Source organism: Crocodylus porosus, unplaced genomic scaffold (assembly GCF_001723895.1).
Source record: "Crocodylus porosus isolate Cpor-Errol unplaced genomic scaffold, CroPor_comp1, whole genome shotgun sequence".
Taxonomy (NCBI): domain Eukaryota; kingdom Metazoa; phylum Chordata; order Crocodylia; family Crocodylidae; genus Crocodylus; species Crocodylus porosus.
In genome coordinates this window covers 43,848,362-43,867,789 of record NW_017728947.1, presented here as the reverse complement: position 1 = coordinate 43,867,789, position 19,428 = coordinate 43,848,362, and the positions used below count along the sequence as shown (strand labels likewise).

Genomic DNA, 19,428 nt, shown 5'->3' with positions numbered 1-19,428 from the left:
TTTGAAATGTAAGGTTTTATTTTGTGACTCTTGTGTAGGTGTTTGTGCACCAAACAGTGCTACCACTGAATTGTACCCTTAAAGACTCTCATGGTACTCCAGGGTGCTGTGGAATCCTGGCCAAGAATCACTGCTCTGTACCATGAATGCCTAAAACATTTTAAAATAAGTGGTACATTTATGCAAAATGCATGAATGTTCGTTCCAAGGAAAACTACAAAGAGTAAATTGTTCTACTGTTCTGAATCTTTGACTGACTACCAGATCTTATCCTTACAACCAGTCAGATCTTTAAGGATTGAGCCTGTTGAGATGAAAGACTCAAATCACAGACAACTGCACCTCCAGAACATGGTAGTTAAGGTCCAGGTTGAAGTCTGTAAGGACAAGAGGTCAAATGATCTTGGCCAAAAAACCCTACCTTTGGAAAAGTAACTGAGAGAGTCAATTAATCATAATCCAAAACATTTCAGAGCATTGTTTGACCACCATTTTACAAAGGACCACCCCCCTCAATAAACAAAACAAGGAAGTCTGATACATACTGAAAAACTGGTAAAACAAAATGGCCAAGCACAAGAAAAGCAAAGACCACAGACAATTATTCTTTGGTCAGTTCACCATGAATTGTAACTGCTGAATTAAGATGACAAGTTTGCAAATTCCATAGAACAAATTATTTTCATACGTTTTTCACATTCCCAGGCCTGGGACTGTCCTTGATATATTTGCATAACTATGTTACGCAGGCTCCTCCTAGTGGTATCAAAATATTACACATGTATTCATATGACCAAAAAAAAAAAAAAAATCAATATACTAACCTGATCTACACTGTTGCATTATTGTTGCCAATTATTTTAAATCAGAAAACCCTGATCTGGTTTCCAGAGGCATAAAAGATGAAGGGCCCTTATTGAGTTTAATATGTTACTGCTGGTTGCAGAATCCTTAGTCAAAGACTGAAACAAGAAAAGGTGAAGGAAGTACATGCATTTTATATTAACAATTTTTTCTCCAAAGTAGTCTACATACCTCTCTTGCAAATTAACAAGCAGGAGTGACTTCTGAGGGCGTGGAAATGACTGCAAGATTGCAACCCAAAGGTAACAGCAGATCTAGAAGTCAAGTTGAGAATCATGCTGTGCAAATGACATCCAAATGGCAGATTTCCATACATCATTAACAGAAATATTGCAAAGGCATCCTGCAGGGGCTGCCCCAAAAAGATGTTTCTTCACAGTAGGCTGAATAACTGCCAAGTAACAGACCAATTAAATGAGACTGACTATATTTGAACATACTGGTCTCACTGCTATTGCTCCATAAAACCTGGGTGTCTCAGTGCCCTGGGTTGCGAACCACTGGTGTAGAACTGTATTTTTATATATATATAAAAAATAAAAAAAACTAAGATGCTTTGTGGCTGTTCTGTGGAAGACTGGCCTCTCATGGGCCCTTTTGGACAACTGGTCATCTAATCCTTTCAGTACTATTTTCTATTTCATAGAGCAACTGTCCCTATTTGAAGGCTTCTTTAAGCCTCAGCAAGTGCATCTACAAGTTCAATCAGTGCAGCACAATAAGCTCCAGTGCAGTTCACATTGGAATTAGTGGCTCCCAGGCACAGCATCTACATGGGTCTGGAACCACAGCAGTTTGAGCTCAGGCAGAACAGCCCGAAGCTGGCAGTAGCCTCAGGGGCCAGCCCTGGGCCCCAACATCAGAGAGGCTGCCTGGGGCACAAGAGTGCCCAAAGGGTGGAGCCATGTGGCTAGGTAGCAGGCAGAGGTCTGTCCCTCTGCTGGCTGGGCTGACCAGGCATAATTTATATCCAGGTCAGTATTTACACATGCATTTAGGTGCAGTTATTTTCACCACTGCAAGAGAGTACTGTCACTGACACTACTATATTAGAGCAGCACAAATTGGTTTGCTGCAGTCTAATAGCATCACACACATAGAGTGGACCACTTTATATCACAGCAAATTAATCTATTGCATGGGTAAGCATAGGTGTGGATGCACCCAGTAGGACACAATCTAGCAACCTAAGCAAGCAATACAGTTAAATAAAACTCTGAAGTAAAGTTGAATCTTAGTCTCAACCCAAGTCTCATCCCAAGATATCTCAGATTAGAAAGCAGGACTTGTAGTATTGATATTCATTTTAGAAGTTCAATAACCAAAATTGTGCAGGCCAGGTGAGAGCTAGTAACAGCATCTTGCCTTGTTCCTTTAACTTCTAGGGATTTGCAAGGGCATAGCTGCTATCGGCTGCTATCCAGTCTAGTGTCAGTAGGTGGATGAGAGGCCTGACAATCAGGACCTGCTAAAGCTGCTATTAGACCTACAAGTATCAATCTTAAGTGACAAAAAAAAAATCTGACCTGTCAAAATTGTCACTGAAGTGGATACAGTAGAATTCTGACAGTGCTTGCTGTCTTCATTTAGCCAGTGCTCCGATATAAGCCAACATATAGAGTCTAATGCTGTGGCGGTTAGCCTTACTCAGTGGAAGGGTAATCCAAATGATTGGATAAACGCCTGTATGCAGCTGCCAGAATACGTATGCATGCTAATGGGTCCAAACAGTGCTTAACATGTCAAAGGGATCAAATGTAATTAGTGCTGACTTAGTTAAAGAGCACTTGGAAGGGCTGGATGGGTACAAGTCAGCTAGCCTGAATGACCTCCATCCACGGGTGCTGAAGGAATTGGCTAGTGTCATTGCTGAGCCGCTGGCATAGCTGTTTGAGCACTCATGGTGCTCTGGACAGGTCCCTGAGGACTGGAAAAAGGCCAAAGTGGTGCCCATTTTTAAGAAGGGGAGAAGGAATGAGCTGGGTAACTTTAGGCCAGTCAGTCTTACTGCTATCCCCAGGAAAATACTAGGAAAAAAAAAAAAAAATCAAAAACGTGTTTGTGAAGGCCCAGCAGGGGAAACAATGCTGAAAGGAAACCAGCACGGGTTTGTCACGGGTAGATCCTGCCTGACAAACCTTATAGCCTTTTATGATCAGGTCACACACTACCTTGACACAGGAGCTGAGGCTGTCATCTGCCTGGATTTTAGGAAGGCCTTTGACACAGTTTTGCATCCTATTCTCACAGGGAAGCTAACGGGCTGTGGAATGGATGCCTACACAGTCAGGTGGGTGGCTAACTGACTTCGGGACTGCACCCAGAGAATGGTGGTGAACGGGTCATTCTTGGCCTGGAAGGAGGTGGACAGTAGGGTCCCGCAGGTTTCGGTTCTTGGACCAGTTATTTAATATCTCCATCAGCTATTTGGATGAGGGTGTGGAGAGCACCCTCGCCAAGTTCGCAGATGATACCAAGTTATGGGGCAAAGTTAATACACTGGAGGACAGGGAGCAGATACAGGCCGACCTGGACAGGTTAGATCAATGGACAGAATGAAATAGGATGCAGTTCTACAAAGATAAATGCAAGGTACTCCACCTAGGGAGGAGAAATCCCCAGCATACCTACAGGTTGGGGGATGACCTCCTCAGCAGCTCAGAGGCTGAGAGAGATCTTGGAGTCAGAGCTGATTCCAAGATGAACATGAGCCGGCAGTGTAACGAGGCCATCAACAAAGCCAATTGCACCTTGTCATGTATTAGCAGATGCATGACCAACAGATCAAGGAAGGTAATGCTCCCCCTCTATGTGGCATTGGTCAGGCCGCAGTTGGAGTACTGTGTCCAGTTTTGGGCACCGCACTTCAAGAGGGACACAGAATCTGGAGAGGGTTCAGAGAAGGGCCACTTGCATGATTAATAGCCTCTGTGAAGGACCCTACGAGGGGAGGTTGAGAGATCTGGATCTCTTCAGCCTTTACAAAAGACAGCTGAGGGGTGACCTTGTAGCTGCCTATATGTTTATCAGGGGAGGACAGCAGGGAATTGGTGATGTGCTGTTTACCAGAGCGCCCCAGGGCGTAACTAGGCATAATGGGTACAAACTAATGGAGAGTAGATTTAAGTTAGACATTAGGAAGAAATTTTTTACAGTAAGGGTGGCCAGAGTCTGGAATGGGCTTTCAGGAGAGTGGTACTATCACCTAACTTGGAGGTCTTCAAGAGGAGGCTTGACAATCACCTGGCTGGTGTCATCTGACCTCAGTCCTCTTTCCTGCCAGGGGGAGGGGGTCAGCCATGATGATCCAATGCGTCCCTTCCTACTCTATAATCTATGAACCTAAAGACAGCAAGAGCTAGGTGCTTAAAATTGACTTGGTATTCATACATTTAAGGTGATATCACATCCAATTCCTGTTACTTTCACTCTGTCCAATATGCTCCCAATCTTTTTCTAAAATTCTTCCTAGATAAACTGTGAAGTTAGATTGCATCAACTATGAACCAAAAGACTATGGCACTATTATCAGCATAGACAAAATACTTAGCGGGGGTGGGGGTGTGGAGAGGCAGAGGGCTGTTCATTATCTTCAGTGATGGGTATTTGGGGAGTCATCTTTTATCAGATTGTCTAAAGTGGATCAATCTCCACATTCTGATATATGACAAAAACACTGCCCGAGGGCCTTAAGACCAATTCCACTAGTTTCAAGGCAGCTATTGCTGTGTTCTTGGGAATTAGTGTTACAGCTATAATAAACATTAGTTTCTCAATTCAGAAATCAAATCAGATATTGCTTCTTGAAGTATTCCTTCAGTTCCTGTGATATATTTATTATTAATCATTAGACTTGCAAGAATTGAGTTCTTTAGTAGCAGTGTTTTATAATACTGCTACCTTACAGGCAAATTCTATATTGCCTTTGCAGAGCCATACTTAACCAGGCCTTTATGTTGATTATTCCAGAGGAATAAAAAAGGTAAATCTTAAATCCAAATTCAGTTCCATAGAAAAGAGACTGATGTTCAGAACCAATAATTTACTGCTTTAAAATGGTTTTCAGACCCATGGCAATTAAGGTACTTTATTCCAAGAATGGAACATCTGTTTTGACAAGATATTTAAAGCATTCTTATCATAGACCAACACACAGTTTTTACTTGCTTTTTAAAAAATATGCATTTTTTTCTTTACAAAACTTCATTGCGTTTAGTTAAAAACCAAGATTAAATTTACAAGTAGACTTTCAAGGAGAAATTTTCAATTATTCTCTACTGCCTTAGAGGACTCCAGCATTGCTCTGAAGGGAGTATCTCCTTAAAGTGGTGGTGAATTCAGTCTGGTTGTTCACATTTAATTAAAAGATCCCTACTAATATTGCAGTAGCACTCAGGGGACCACTGAGACTGCTAATATTCTAATCTTGCTGCAAAGAGTTTAGTCTACAAAGATAAAAAACAGGTAAGAGGAGGATGTAGCTTAAGTTTAAAAAAGTGGCCAGGATGACAAGTTCGTGGCTTGGTAATTTCAGCTTCTTAAAACCCTTCAAAATCACGTTTAATCAATCCTTTAAGCCTCGCTTTTATTTTTGTGTGAGAAATAATCTCTATTTATGACAGTTAATGGACTTCCAGCTGTACCTCAGCGTTCACCATTAATATTCGTTCACACTTTTTTTTTTTTTTTGGAAACTGAGACATTTACTTTTACACCATAACATTAAATAGATAATTGTTTAAAGCACTTCCCTTTTAAATAGCTAATGGATGTAGAGTAAGTCCACACTAAGGCATATTCTAGAACAGCTTTTTGCATCACATCTATATGTGAATGATATGTAATAATTATATGTCACTTACTTTAATTTCATAGTAAGATCAACAGAAATAGTAAGTACAAGATAGAAGCTATACCATTGGTTGAGTGATAGTTTATTTTCACATTCAGACAGCTGTACAGCATTCTATAAATAGATGTGGTATTAGACTATTTACATCATTTCCCCACCCAATCCTAGTGCCTTCCATTCAAAATGGTAAATACCCTGACTGAGCCATACAGGGTTATTTCTAAGTGCATTTACTCAGAATCCAACACCAAATCACACAGTACTCCAGTTTATGTTAGAGCACTCTGTCCAATATTTTACAGAACATTATTTTCTTTAGATCTTCTTTCCTCCCAGCATCTTGGGGACTTTTCAGTAGAGTCCAGTTCAGTTCACGAACAAAAGAAATCAAGGTTTAAACATTCATTCTCAGCCTAAAAATAAGTGGCAAGATGAATACTTTATGACCGAGGGAGTTTAATTACACATCAACACAGTATTAGCAAAATTCTCTGATATACTTGTACAGTTCAACAGAAGCGATAGCTAAAAATGAGATCTGGAACCAGCATAATCCTGTGGGCTTCCACACACTTTCTACAGAACCAAAGTGCACACAGATTCCTATAGAAATACTCTGTATAGATTATCCCACAGTTGCATGGGTTTGCCACATGTTTCAGTTAACCAAATCATCTCCAAGTAGTTGGGGGTTTTTTTTTGGTTTTTTTTTTTATCTTTCCTTATTATCTACTCGCTTATATTAACTGTTCTAGCTAACACTATATTTATGTATTAACTGCACTGCTGAAATGCTAGCAGAGCTGCTCTAAAATTCCCCATGTCAGACACACACATACATTACAAACATACCAATTTTAAGAGGACTTCATAAAGCCTAGCTTCTCAAGTTTCCCCTATGCAAAGCTTCTCTCACTGGTGAAGCAGTAATTCTATAAAATTTACTATCCAGTCAAAGCCCCATTCTCCAATTGTAGGCTATGCAGAGGAGCTTAAGGTAGCTAGAATATTTCATCTCTACTGAAAGGACCATGTGGCAAGAACTCCACGTTGATGGGTAAAGTAAGAACACAGAAGAAAAATAATACAAAATATCACATTTAAACAACAAACAAATGATCCATGCAGGACCCAGCTGCTTCCATTGTGCATATTACTAAAGAATCTGAAAGCAGAGGCCTGCAGCTGTTAAGTGAGGAAATCTGTGACACTGGTACCACTGTAAAGAAAAACAACTGAACTCCAGATGCATCAGTCTTCTTGGAAACAGAGTCCCAAAAGAATGGCCAGAGCAAGTCACCCACAGTTATACTTGGATGCTGATACTCAGTACTGTCTGATAAACACAGCTTATGTAAAAAAACTCCAATAGAATGAATTCAGCAGGAGAATGAACAGTAAAATTTTAGATATTTCTAAGGGGGAGGACTTGCAGGATCAAACATAAATAATCAAGTTCTCACAGGAGACAGTAATGTGAGCTCCAGTAACAGCAGTGGGAATACTAAATGCCAACATGCCAAAGGGCAAACATTTCCCAATATCATGATCAACTGGAAACTGGACGAGGTGGTTTGCTTTTGCTTTCTGCCTCTTTCCCACGAACTGCAGCCACGTAAGAGAAGAGACACAACACGGAGTAGCAGATCTCATGAGCCTAGAAAATGTATAAAAGGAGATAATGAGAGCCTTGACAGTTAAATATTTTTTAAAAATATAATGACTGATGTTTGCACTATTTCTTTCCACAAAGTTCTACTCAGTGCACTTAGAAGCACACTGGCAACAAAAACACGTGTGGGAGAAAGGATAATGGCAAATACTCCAAACAATCTCAAACTGAGGTGGAAAGGAAAAAGACAGGACTTAATACTAAATCTGAGGAAGAATTTTAGGGTCAGCACATTCAAAATCATACCATAAACAGAGAAAATTCATTCATAAAGACAGGATATTAGGACACAAAAGTGGCCAAGTGCTTCAAAGAAACATTCTGTAACACTAGATCTTGTTGTGCTGTATATCACTGCAGACACTCTTCTAGTAATGGAAGACAATGTTCAAAATGACTAATGCACCTCATTGTCCAATATTTTCAATACTGTACCTTGAATCAGTGACTGGTGCAAGTTCTTCTGTGCTCCAAGTGGTGAAGCGTGTATGTCCACAGACAGTGTTAGTGCTTGTAGCTTTTAGACAGCTGGTGTAATTGTACATATTATTCCTCATAAAAAGTAACTAATTTTTAGAAAGCTTTACTAAACTATGTCACCTGTCATATGGCAAAGAGCTCCACAGTATGATTCTACATGGCATTAGAAGATATTTATAATGATTAGTTTGTTGTCATTTTAATTCAAGTAATATAATTCATTTTGCCATTCTGCGAGGCAACATGATCTACTGAAGCCTGGAACTTGGGAGACCTGATTGTGTACCTAGCTTTGCCAACGGCCAACTGAGTGCCTTTAGTTGGTTATGCCACTTCTATGGGCCTCTGTCTTCTCTGTTTCTAAAATGGGGATCATGCCATGATCTTTGCAAAGCGTTCTGAGTTCTCTACAAGTTTAAAATCACTGTATAAAAATAGGCATTACATAAGAAGGTACATTTTACTGTTTCTGTATGATAGGACAAAACAAAATGGTGTACATAAACTATCACACATTTCCATTTACCCATCTATTTTTCCCTTCTGGGGGACAGGGGAGGGGGCATTCTAGGGTTTTTTGTTCAGGGACATAGTTAAACTTCCTTGACTACAAGGATGTAGTCTTAAGCCACTTACACTGATTCTAGGAATTTTATATGTTTAATAAATTTCTAATATCCTTCTTCTATTTCTTCTAGTTCTTGGGACAAAGTTATCTCCTAGTAGATATCTACTCATGTTTCATTAACAGACACACAGAACCACTCACAAAAATACAATATGGTTCAGTAAGTGCCATGTTAACTGTCAGCATGTCTTCAACAATTAAAACTATGAAAGCTACTAAATTGGAGAAGTTCAATAAGCCATCTCCCCTGTATTCTGTCTGATTTTGTGTATTGTGCTGCTTAACATGATAGCAGTAGGGGAGAAATCTTCATAAACTCAGCTGGTGATCAGTGTGGGCCTCGAAGTGATTCACCTTTCCACTCTTCTGTGGATTAGGAATTTAGATCTCCAAGATCATCAATTCAGCAATTTTCACCAGCACTTAGTAAATTTAAGTTCCCTATTTCATTTTCACCTCTCTCTAAAATGGATTCCTCTGTGCACTACCTCAGGAACTGTCACAGTTTTATGAACATGAGAGACATCAAGCTACAAATATCTCCCCTTTAAGAGTTAGCTCAAAGAGTAGCTTGCATTTCATGGCAGTTCCATTACATAACCCTGCAATCCCAGTTTCTATGCACTGCGCTCCAATTCAGCATGAACAATCCTTCACAGCACTTCTGTACACAGGAAAACCATTCCACATAGCCAGGACACAAAAGCCGTGTCAGATAGCACAATGATTGGCAACAAAATGGAAATTGAATATACGTATCCTCTAAAAGAACTATAAGGCATGGCAGTTGACTTACCATTGGCGTCTTGTACTTGTGGCTCACCACTTCTTTAGTTTCAGGAACTAAAACCGGACGGGCAAGAGACAAAACAAAAAGTTCAAAAAACGAGAGGAAAAAAATGAAAGAAAGCACAATGTTCCCATAGGAAAGGGGAAGGGATGCACACAGACTGCAGCTGTAGAAACTGGGCACTCCACTACTCTTCACTTCCGGATCCTATTCTTCCTCTATATTGACAGTATGAGTGTTGCTTGAGGACACCAAGAAAGATGCATTAAGTAACTCAAGATGACAAATACTTCTTTGGCTCCTTGACTGGGAAAAGCATAGAAGGCATTTGATGCTTCTCATAAGCTCAGTGGTTTTTCTGATGTTGTTACTTTAGACTTGGTCTAGCAGAAATTACATAATATCTCCGTCACAAATCTTTTCTACCATCTTAACGCCTCTCTAAATTACCCTCTACATGGTAATTCTTATACTAATTGTTTAAAAACTAGCCCCTCACAAGGGGTTCTGTGAAATCTACAAAGGAAAGAGATTTGATTATGGCAGGGTGGGCAATTATTTTGGCCAGAGGGCCCCTTAGAGAGTTTTAGTGAGCTGCTGTGGGCTGGGTCAGCACCCTCTCCCCCACAACAGCTCACCAAGATTCCCTAAGTGACCCCCACACTTGTCCAGGCAGATGGGATGGGGCCATGCACAGGCATGGAGGAGCAGCAGCTGAGAGCAGAGTGGATGGGCAGGACTAAGATGGGGAATGCGGGGCTCCCTACATGTTCCTGTAACAGGCGCTGCTTCTGAGGGCAGGGGCATATGGAGAGCAGATTGCGGCTCTGCCCTAGGCTCCAGCCCTGCGCTGTCACTGCCCAGTGATCCCAGGATCTCCAGAGAAACCAGCTGGGACCCGCATGGGCAGGGCACACAGCTGAGCAGGGAGTAGCATCCAGGAGCAGGATGGGCAGGCAGAGCCAGAGACCAGGATTATGGGGCAGTGACAGTGAAGGACAGAGGCCCATGGCAGAGTTGTCATTCGCTCCCTGCACGCCCCTGCCCACAGAACTGGCATCTGTCACATGGACATGCAGGGAGAGGATTGTGGCTGTACTCTGGTCCCCAGCCCCACACTGCCACCACCCTGTGATCTCAATCCCTGGCCCTGCTTACCCATCCTGCTCCTGGACACTCTGCCCTAGCCCATCTGCCCAGCTGTGCATGCTGCCCACAAGGGTCCCAGCTGCTCTCCATGGAGACCCTGCCTGCCTGCTCCATCCAGTGCTCCTGACAGTGGTTGCAGGGTAGATGGGCCAGGGTGCCCATGCAGTAGAGCCACGTCTACCAGCAGAGCCTGGCAGTGGCAACAGGAAAGAACCGCCACTGCTGGGGCCACAGGTCAGGTCTGGCCTTGGTAGTTTAGGTTTGGCCCATGGGCTATATTTTGCCCACGCCTGGATTATGGTGAAAACTTTCTAGAATGAAGACTCTCTCATCCAGGCCTGCTGCATCTTCACCACTGCTCATAAAATCCATTTCCTTTTGTCTAACATCTATAATACAGAGCTGACCTGACGCCTTCATAAAAAAAATGAACAACTTGCTTGAACGGACAGACTCAAAAATATCAAGAAATAAGAGTTCAGTTACAAATGGTTGTCAAAATAGAAGCCAAGCTTGATTTGACTTCTAAGGGTATTAAAGGAAACACCAGCTGCAACAGATGACACAGATGCAGTCTTGTTTCCAGTAAAGCTTCACCTTGCTCTTGGCATCTCATCTCAAATAAAGAGGGGGCATAGCACAACACAGTCAAGGAAGAATTTTCCCTTTGCTTTGATTATCCTGAAGTGCCTGAAAACTGCATCCCTCCCTTGAATGTATGGTTCACCTACACTGTGCTTCTGTCCCCATCTGTAACTGTTGCTCTGCATGGAGCCCATGGGGCAGGGGTGCACAACACAAACTTCATGGAGGGCCACTTGCAAACTATGCTTTCCAGTGGAAGCTGTCATGAGTGGGATCTGCTCAGCTTGGCTGTACACCCTCAAACCATTTGTAAGTGGGAAACTGGACCACATATGGAGGCACACATACAGATTAATGAAGTGCTGCACAACAAGGAAACAAGGCATACTATTTTGCTTTTTTCAAACCCTTTTTTAATAACATGGTTTAATAGAGACTTATGTTAGGCCAGTTAGATTGCCCCAGTGGGACCTAAGTAGGCCATATATTGTGCACCCCTGCCATGGGGAGACAACACAGGGAACAAAGAAAGAAAGCACAAGGTATCTAACAGTCTACGGGCAAACAAAGGCAAATTTAAGTTTTAAAAGCTAAAGGGACAACAAGACATGATTCTGGATCCTCTCCTTCCAAAGTGGTGGAAACATGCCTTGGAATTTCTGTGGCACAACAAATCTTACAAGAAACATTATAGATTATTCAAAACCAGACCAAATTAGTTACCGGTTGATAGAGGAAAGTAGGAATGGGAGAGTGAATCTTTTATAAATTCATAGTGCTATTGAGAGAAACAACAACAAAGGCAAAATAACCATGAACTCAGCATAAATAATTAGGAAAAAAAAATGGAGACCGAAACCTAGCCATGCACATGGCACCTGACAGACTATGACAGACACAACAAAAATTTTTACAGAGGAGAGGGGTCATACTTCAGGGGGTCAAAACCAGGCAGTGCAGACTGGGCTGGAGTGGAGGATGCTAATCCAAATCAACAGTGCACCATAATAGCATCACCCTTGGAAAGACCCAGTGAAAAAGGCAGTCTTTGTTTAAGAAAATGAAAAGATACAGAGTAACTTTGAAAGTCCCCATTTCCTTGGAGGGCAGTTCAATCAAGGACTGAAAAAACAGGGTGAAGTGCATACCCAGGCTGCACTGCCCCAATCACGCCAGTGGCTAGAGTTGGCAAGAGAATGAGGTGCATATCCAAGCTCCCTTACCGGTTGGCACCAGACATTCCAAATTAACTCCATGTCACCAGGGGATAAAGGTGGGAGTGAAACTAGTGCACAGCTGAATGGGGTAGGATTACACAGCAGTACAAACCTCACTTCCCACTGGATAACATACAATTGTTCATACACTTCTCAAAAAGCAGGTTGAGAAAACTGGAAGGAGCTTGTGTCATGAAGGGAGGAGAGAAGGGAAGCTGTAAAGTCCCTAATGCCCCTTCCCTCCCCCCACAATAAGAGACAGCAGGGACAGGACCTAGGGTCTTTTGCATTTACTAAAGCCGCCCACCCCCTTAAATGAGCGACTCTTCCATAGCCCTGCCAAAATTGGGGAAATACTCCGGAGAGGGTATGGTTAAGAAAGAGAGAAAACAAGAGGCTTTGGGTTTATGCTCAAGAGATCAAACACTACCATGACAGAGTACAAAAGTCAAGCTAAAAAACAGAAGTATTTTTCTTCTAGCAATAAAAGTGATTCCTGATGCTGTTAAACTAAGCTGATGAAGGGGATGAGTAACTGAGCACCATCCTGCAGCCTCTGGCCCTGTGAATGAGAACATATGGCACTAGCAAAGAACTAGTTCAGGGGACATCACTTTACCTGCTGGAGAATGAAGGTTTTCATAGCAGCGGTGGTGAAGGGGCCACGAGAAAGTAAAGCATAAATACACGGCAGTAACTCAAATTCCAGAGGTAAGAGCCTTACACTTCTTCACTTCCTTTAAATCTTTGCTCCCATATGGGGGCAATAACCCCTGGCTCATATTCGTGCCCTGTTCTAAAATCACCCCTCCAACTTCCACTCTATCAACTTGACCTTCTGTCTTATGATACACAACTCTGTCCATTCCCACAACAAAGACCTTACTCGGAAAACACTTCTAAAACCTCAAAACAAAGTTAACTAAAACTTCCTGCCGATGAACAGAAACTCACCGAAACAGAATTCTCCCAGTCAGTCCTCATGCCTTCTGGTCAAGGCAAGAACAACTTTGGTATCCCTCCAGTCCTCATGGGTAGTAGCAGATTTTAACAGCTTTATTAGAAGCTCAGTTCGTTTTAAATATGCACCCTAGGAGCATATTACCATTTTCTCCTGGTAGTTTAACGGTGTAATTTATCTTTTGCACGTAGCTGTCTGAGTTCTGCTTCACCTCTACTGATTTTAGAAGCACAGAACTGAGACATGCATTTTGCCAGTGTCCTCTGTACAAGAAAGCAATTTAGATCATCTGTAACATCTATCTTCAATTCCTTGTTCATTTTGGTAATCTGACAGACCTACCAGTTCTACTGCATATTTCCTACTTCTGATATATTTAAATATGTTCTTGCTATTTGGCCAAAGAGCTTTTGGCTATTTAATCTCAAAATTACTTCTTAAAATTTTCACCTTTCATTTTACAGGCCAGATTATGCTCTTTTTTCACTTCTTGAGGCTTGTTATTTAACCATGATTTTTCTTGCTTTTCTCAGGGTTTTTTTTTGTTTTTTGTTCCAGGGTATGAATGCCTTTTGGGACTCCTGGGGCGCAAAAATGCCTTTTGGGAATGTTAAAGCAGTTGCTGTGTTGAGGAAAGAATTTAAAGTTCTTAATTTTTGTCTTCAGCTTCTAATTTACTTCCAAATTTTTTATTCCAAAATTGCCTTTCTGGAAGTTTAGCATCACAGAACAAACTCTTGCTACAATCTTTCCTTATAGTAATTTGAAAGTGATTTGTCTTATGGTCACTGTTGTTTGATGGCTCAAGTTATTGTTTCTTCTTGACTCACTTCTTTCTTTATGTTGGATGCTCCAAAATAACTTTTTGAAGAAGTATCTGTTACTGGTGTAAAATTATTTCTCAAAAAATGATCAAAAATAAGAGACTTTTGATCATTTAAATATTTAAGTAGTTAAAGTCATCCAGGATAGTTTTAGAAGATATTTGGGCTGCTGATCTCAACTGCAACTTGTCATTCACTATCACTACTGTCTTGCAATCTTAAATATTTTTTTTGTTTTTGTTTGGTTTGGTTTGTTGGTCAATAATGCTATAATATACTTTTGGTCTATTTTGAAGAAATGTGATTCTACAGGAATAGACAACCATTCAACATGGAAATCTTCAGTTTTAGGCCAGCACTTACAAGTGTTTTAGGTATTTCAAACTTCTTCAGATTCTGCATCCATCTAGAGATCTGAGATTTATAGTATGTGGCAAAATAGTTTTGAGGACAGTAAAGGGAAGACCTAAATTTCTTGTCAGTAGCTTATTTGCCTTCCAGGCCATTCATTGTTCTCCAACTCAGGTCAGTGGTGTCATTTGAACAATTTGGTGTCATAAGAGGAAGATGGAAGTATCTGAACAAGGATTGAGACATGGTACCTCCAGATGTTAGTATTAGTTTCTTTCTTAGAATTATTAATAAAGAGGAGCCATCAGTCAGTACTCTTAACCCAAGGCATTGATAAAGAATCAGAATATCTGAAAAAGGAACCCAATGATTTAAAAAAAAAAAAGTTAAATGGTGGATGTAACAGAAGAACAAACACTGACCAAAGTCCGAAATTGTTTTGTTAAGATGAGTATTATTAAAGGAAAGTTTTGCACCTTTGGTGAAGACCTATACAAGTGCAAAATTATAAACAGACAAATTAACAGCTCTATGTCTGGGACCCCTGAGAGGATATTTTAGAGGACATGAAAGGTTCAGATATTCTAGAAAGCTACAACATCTTAAATAACCCATTTGTCAGACTCTGGGCCAATTACCATATTTACTCATGTCTAAGACTGCCCTGAATTTAAAACAACCTCCCAAGAATTCGATTCTATATCTGAAAAATTCATAAATGTTATAATTTTTCAGGTATAGAATCTAATTATCAGAGGTTTGTCTTGAATTTGTCCCACTCCCACCACTGCAACATAGAAAATAGTGGGCGGGGTTCACATGATCCCCTTGCCCTCTGCCCTAACTTTTCCCCTGCAGCCCCTTTCCCCATTTTACTGTAAGACTCTGCTTGGGCTCTGTTCCATCCTTTAGCACATGGAAGTTAGGAACAAATTTGAAATGCAAGGGACCAAAAAACACTAACTTTAAAATAAACACACCTGTAATATTTTGTATATAGGCAGATTACTATGGGTACTTATTAACTTGGTTCATCCAGAATGTTACCTTTTCTGCGAACTGTTACAAGCTGATGCAAGTTTTAGCACAGGTACTCCATCAACACACTTTTAAGCATCATTTTTGTACCTACTTATACACAGTATAAACTATTCATGCTATTTGTCCAAAGCTCAAAGGCTTATGATTTATCATAGTTCATTGGGCTTGGCCCCCATCAGAGTCACCAGCATTTCAATGGAGGGTGACCCCAGAGCTCAGCACTGCTCAGTATGTGTGTACTCCAGATACCCGCCATAAAGGATCCATGTGCTAATAAGCCCCCCACTCACTACTGGAACTGGGTGTTTTTTTCACAAGTCTCGAGAGTCTCCAAAAATGCATATGCAGATGAAGTACAGAGTCACCTGGTCTGGCACAACCTCACAAAGGGTGAAGCTATACCAATCACATGCGACAGGCTGAGAGAGGGGGTGATAGAGCCTCTCATCTATATAGATGTTTTGTGATGTTTGCTAGACATTTAAGGCTGGTGAAGAAACAGAAATAATTAGAAAAGGGAAAGAAAGGTGTTGCTCAGCTGTGGGAGTAAAGAAAAAGCTGAAATGTATTCAATGTAGTGGTTCACCATGACTAAGGGGGACTGAGTATAATGGGCACTATATCTTATTCAGATGGGCTGCACTAACTTAGCCTTGTTATTGATTCCTTTCAGCATGTTTCCCAATACCAGCCATGTATTTTACAACCACGCTCAGGGTAGGCTACATTCAGTCAACTACGCAGTTGGTTTCCATTACTGACCACATGCCGCTTCTGACAGCAGTTTAATGACAGGCAATATACTTAATGAGGGATGTTTACTTGTACGCAAATATAAAACGAGGGGCTTTTTTCACAATGCTGATGGGGGGGGAAAAAAGCCTTGTCTTATATTTAAGTAAATACAGTATTACAAATCACAGTGACATTAGGACACTTCTAGGCCCAGTCTAGAGCTCCAGAATAAACAAAATGGCAATCCTTAGCCAAATGGCAAAAAATCTCCAGTTCACTCAACCTTCACATCTCTGCTCCTCCCCATGCAGTCATGCCCTAAAAACAAAACTGCTAACTAAACTGTAGTCCAGATACACGTTCTATAAATACTTCCTCTGCTTCAAAAAATAAAAATGAAGACGTGCGGCGGAGAGAGGAAGATTTCATAAATATGAGCAATTCCCCTTAGACTAAAACAGCACAGGCCTGTGTCACAGAACTCTGTTGCTTTTGACCACAATTTCTGAAGCAATGAAGGAGCTTGTTAAAGAAGTAATCACTAAGAATCTCCTCCTGCCATGATTCATTACCGATATCTATGCTGCACAACACTCAAACCATCTCCTGTAGCCTGCTGCTGATGCATCTAGGCCACTAGCATTTATTATGAAAATTTTCAAAATCATTCTCAATGCATCAATTCACCCATCCTCCCAGTTAATCAGACAACCTCTTAGGTGCAAAACTATTTTTCTTCCCCATCTCTGAAGCTGCCTATTATCTAATGAACATACAACGCTGAGACTGAGGACTGGAAATTTGAGTTACTGCCATGCGAGTACAGACCTAATATCAAAATAATGTAATTACCAAATTCCTCCAGGACAAAGACTCCTCGCACAGTATTGCACTTTTTAATGTGATTCAGCTCTATGAAAACCTATAAAAAACAGGGGGAAAAATCAAAACACATGATTAGTCACCAAAGAGAGTCTTTTTATTAAAAAACAAAAACAAAAAAACCCAAAAAAGAAACACTATCACAGCAGATATAACTTGAAGTGTTCTGGCACATTCTACCAATCCATTTACAGCATAATATATTAATAAAAGGAGAACAAAGATTAAAAAAAAAGACAAATTTGCCACAGTGCTAGAAATTAACAAAACTTAAAAGTGCTAAGAAGCAAAGACAGCAGAAGATGGAGTACCTTCCGCTCCTTGCAGGAGGAGAAAGCATGGAAGAGAAACGAAGGAGTTAGTAACTGACATATCCAACATTGCTACCCCTTCAGGCACTCAGCTGAGTTATAGCAAGAAATAAAAAAACCCAACACACCTGAAATGCAATACAAAGGGGGACAAGAAACAGCTGGCTCCCAAATTTGGTATAACATAGCACCTGTTCCATCCCAGTTGGAGTCTGCCCCTCCATGCATCCTCCTCCAGCACAGAGGGCAGGTAAGAGGACTGTGATTCCCACCCTTATACTGCTCCTCCCATGTTATCCAGAAGTTAAATTTTATGGGCTAAAGGGAATTATCCTTCCCCACCAATTGCATTGCCAACTTAGAATTAGCTATAGACTTTGTAAAATATGATGAGCAGCAGGTGCACTCAAGTAAAGATCCTGGAAAACCATCCTGGAAAGCCATAACTACAGTTAGTCCTTGCAAGGTACGAAGCAGTTTGTGGACTTAAGGAGAAGCTACAGGCAGGTCATCAGGAATCAGTTCTATGCTTAGATTTGGGGTTTTTTGGGAATGGAATATAAAGAATGGCAAAATTTACTTAGAAAGTGTGGGCAAGTCTCTTTCAAATGCTCAATAAAGTATCTTTGCAAGACTGCATCACAACAGATTACAGTAACCTTTCCAGTTGCTCTAAATTTATAAAGCCATAATCTCAAGAGCAGATTTAGAATATCATTTGCTGGATGGGGAAGGGGGGGGCGGGGGGACGACACAGGAAATCACATCTACTAGGAACATAAAGAATGCAAAATAAATGTGGATGCTTGTCTTCAATTCAAAACTAACAACACTGCTTTCATTTAATCCCAAAACCCAAGAATGGCAAGAGAAAGTCCTGTGCCAAAAGTGAGATCATGCCAGCTAAACAATCTAGTTTTTGAAACAGTCTCACTACACCTGCCTTCAGTATATGGACTAATAAAACCTTTAGAGTAAATTGGACAGGCTAATTTTAAAGTATAAATTATATTTTCTTTAGTAGAAAAGCTATAGAAATGATCCCAAGATATTTTAGTCATCAAAATTTTCACTTCATGCATTTTCTCTTTTTGGAGGGTTGCAGAGAAGAGGAAATAAAAGCTATGCAAGGGGGTCTTTATCCATCTGTTAATCCAAATAATTTCCAGGGACTGCAGTAGTATTTGCTATACAGGTTCAGACTACGGAAAAAAGCTTTTCGTTCAGAAGTTCAACGGAAAGGCTCAGATCTATGAGATGTATTACTTATCTAGCAGTCCAGAAATCAAAATGGCAAGGCTCTATAAAAAAGCATGTTGCAACTCCAGAGGGACTTGACCTGTTCAAATACATACTAGTACCCACAATAAATGGGGTTATATACAGATTTTCCATTTTTAGAAAAGTAAAATATTTAAAACTAAAACTAAACCAGGGATAAATAAACCACTTTGAACTCTTATGGCAGTAATCTGCCCTAGTTCTACACAGCTGCTGATTTTCAGAAAACAGATTTACACAAGTTTGGTGGGCACTGCCTCTAGATTTCCTAATACCATTTGGGATAGCAAGAGGGATAGTTCCTCTCCTTTCACTCAGAAACCAACTGAGGGCATAAAGGAAAGAATGAGTACTTACCCTACAGTAACTGTGGCTCTTCAAGATGTTGTAGTCAGTAGAGATCCCATTATAGGTGCACATGCGCCTGCTGTGTTGTATTAAAACTCCTATCCAGGTTTCCACGGTTCTACTCAATCTTGGGAGGCCTGCTGGGCCCCAATTGTTACAACATGTCTCATATACAAGAGCTCAGAATCTTCTGAATAGCATAGTTTCTGGGGGACGTGCATGCACCCCGGGCCTCCTTGTAATCCAAAGTAATAGCAGTAAGGATGGAGTGGCTATGGCCCTCCCTCAGTTCCACTATAATTCAAAGCGTGTATTAGGAGATGAAGGGTGCATATGGACTATAACATCTCAAAAAGCAGTTACTGTAGAGCAAGTAACTGCTCTTTGAGTATGAATCAGCCTGGATCCCACCGCACATGGCAAGCAAGAAGTACCATCTTCAAGATGGTGGGAATAA

At 40.9% G+C, this 19,428-nt stretch overlaps 1 protein-coding gene across 24 annotated transcripts in view; it reads right to left on the bottom strand.

Moving 5' to 3' along the window:
- Positions 1-5,781: 5,781 nt before the first annotated feature.
- Positions 5,782-19,428, bottom strand: part of MADD (MAP kinase activating death domain) — a 113,987-nt gene continuing 100,340 nt past the window's right edge. For 15 of the 24 annotated variants that reach the window (XM_019551549.1, XM_019551548.1, XM_019551556.1 and 12 more), the window contains 4 exons: positions 17,343-17,351; positions 17,002-17,071; positions 9,293-9,339; positions 5,782-7,373 (listed from right to left, as the gene is read on the bottom strand). In XM_019551549.1, coding sequence (XP_019407094.1) covers positions 7,266-7,373; positions 9,293-9,339; positions 17,002-17,071; positions 17,343-17,351 — 234 coding nt within the window. In that variant the 3' untranslated portion in view covers positions 5,782-7,265. The remainder of the gene's footprint in view (positions 7,374-9,292; positions 9,340-17,001; positions 17,072-17,342; positions 17,352-19,428) is intronic. The other 9 variants (XM_019551550.1, XM_019551557.1, XM_019551564.1 and 6 more) reach the window with 2 other exon arrangements.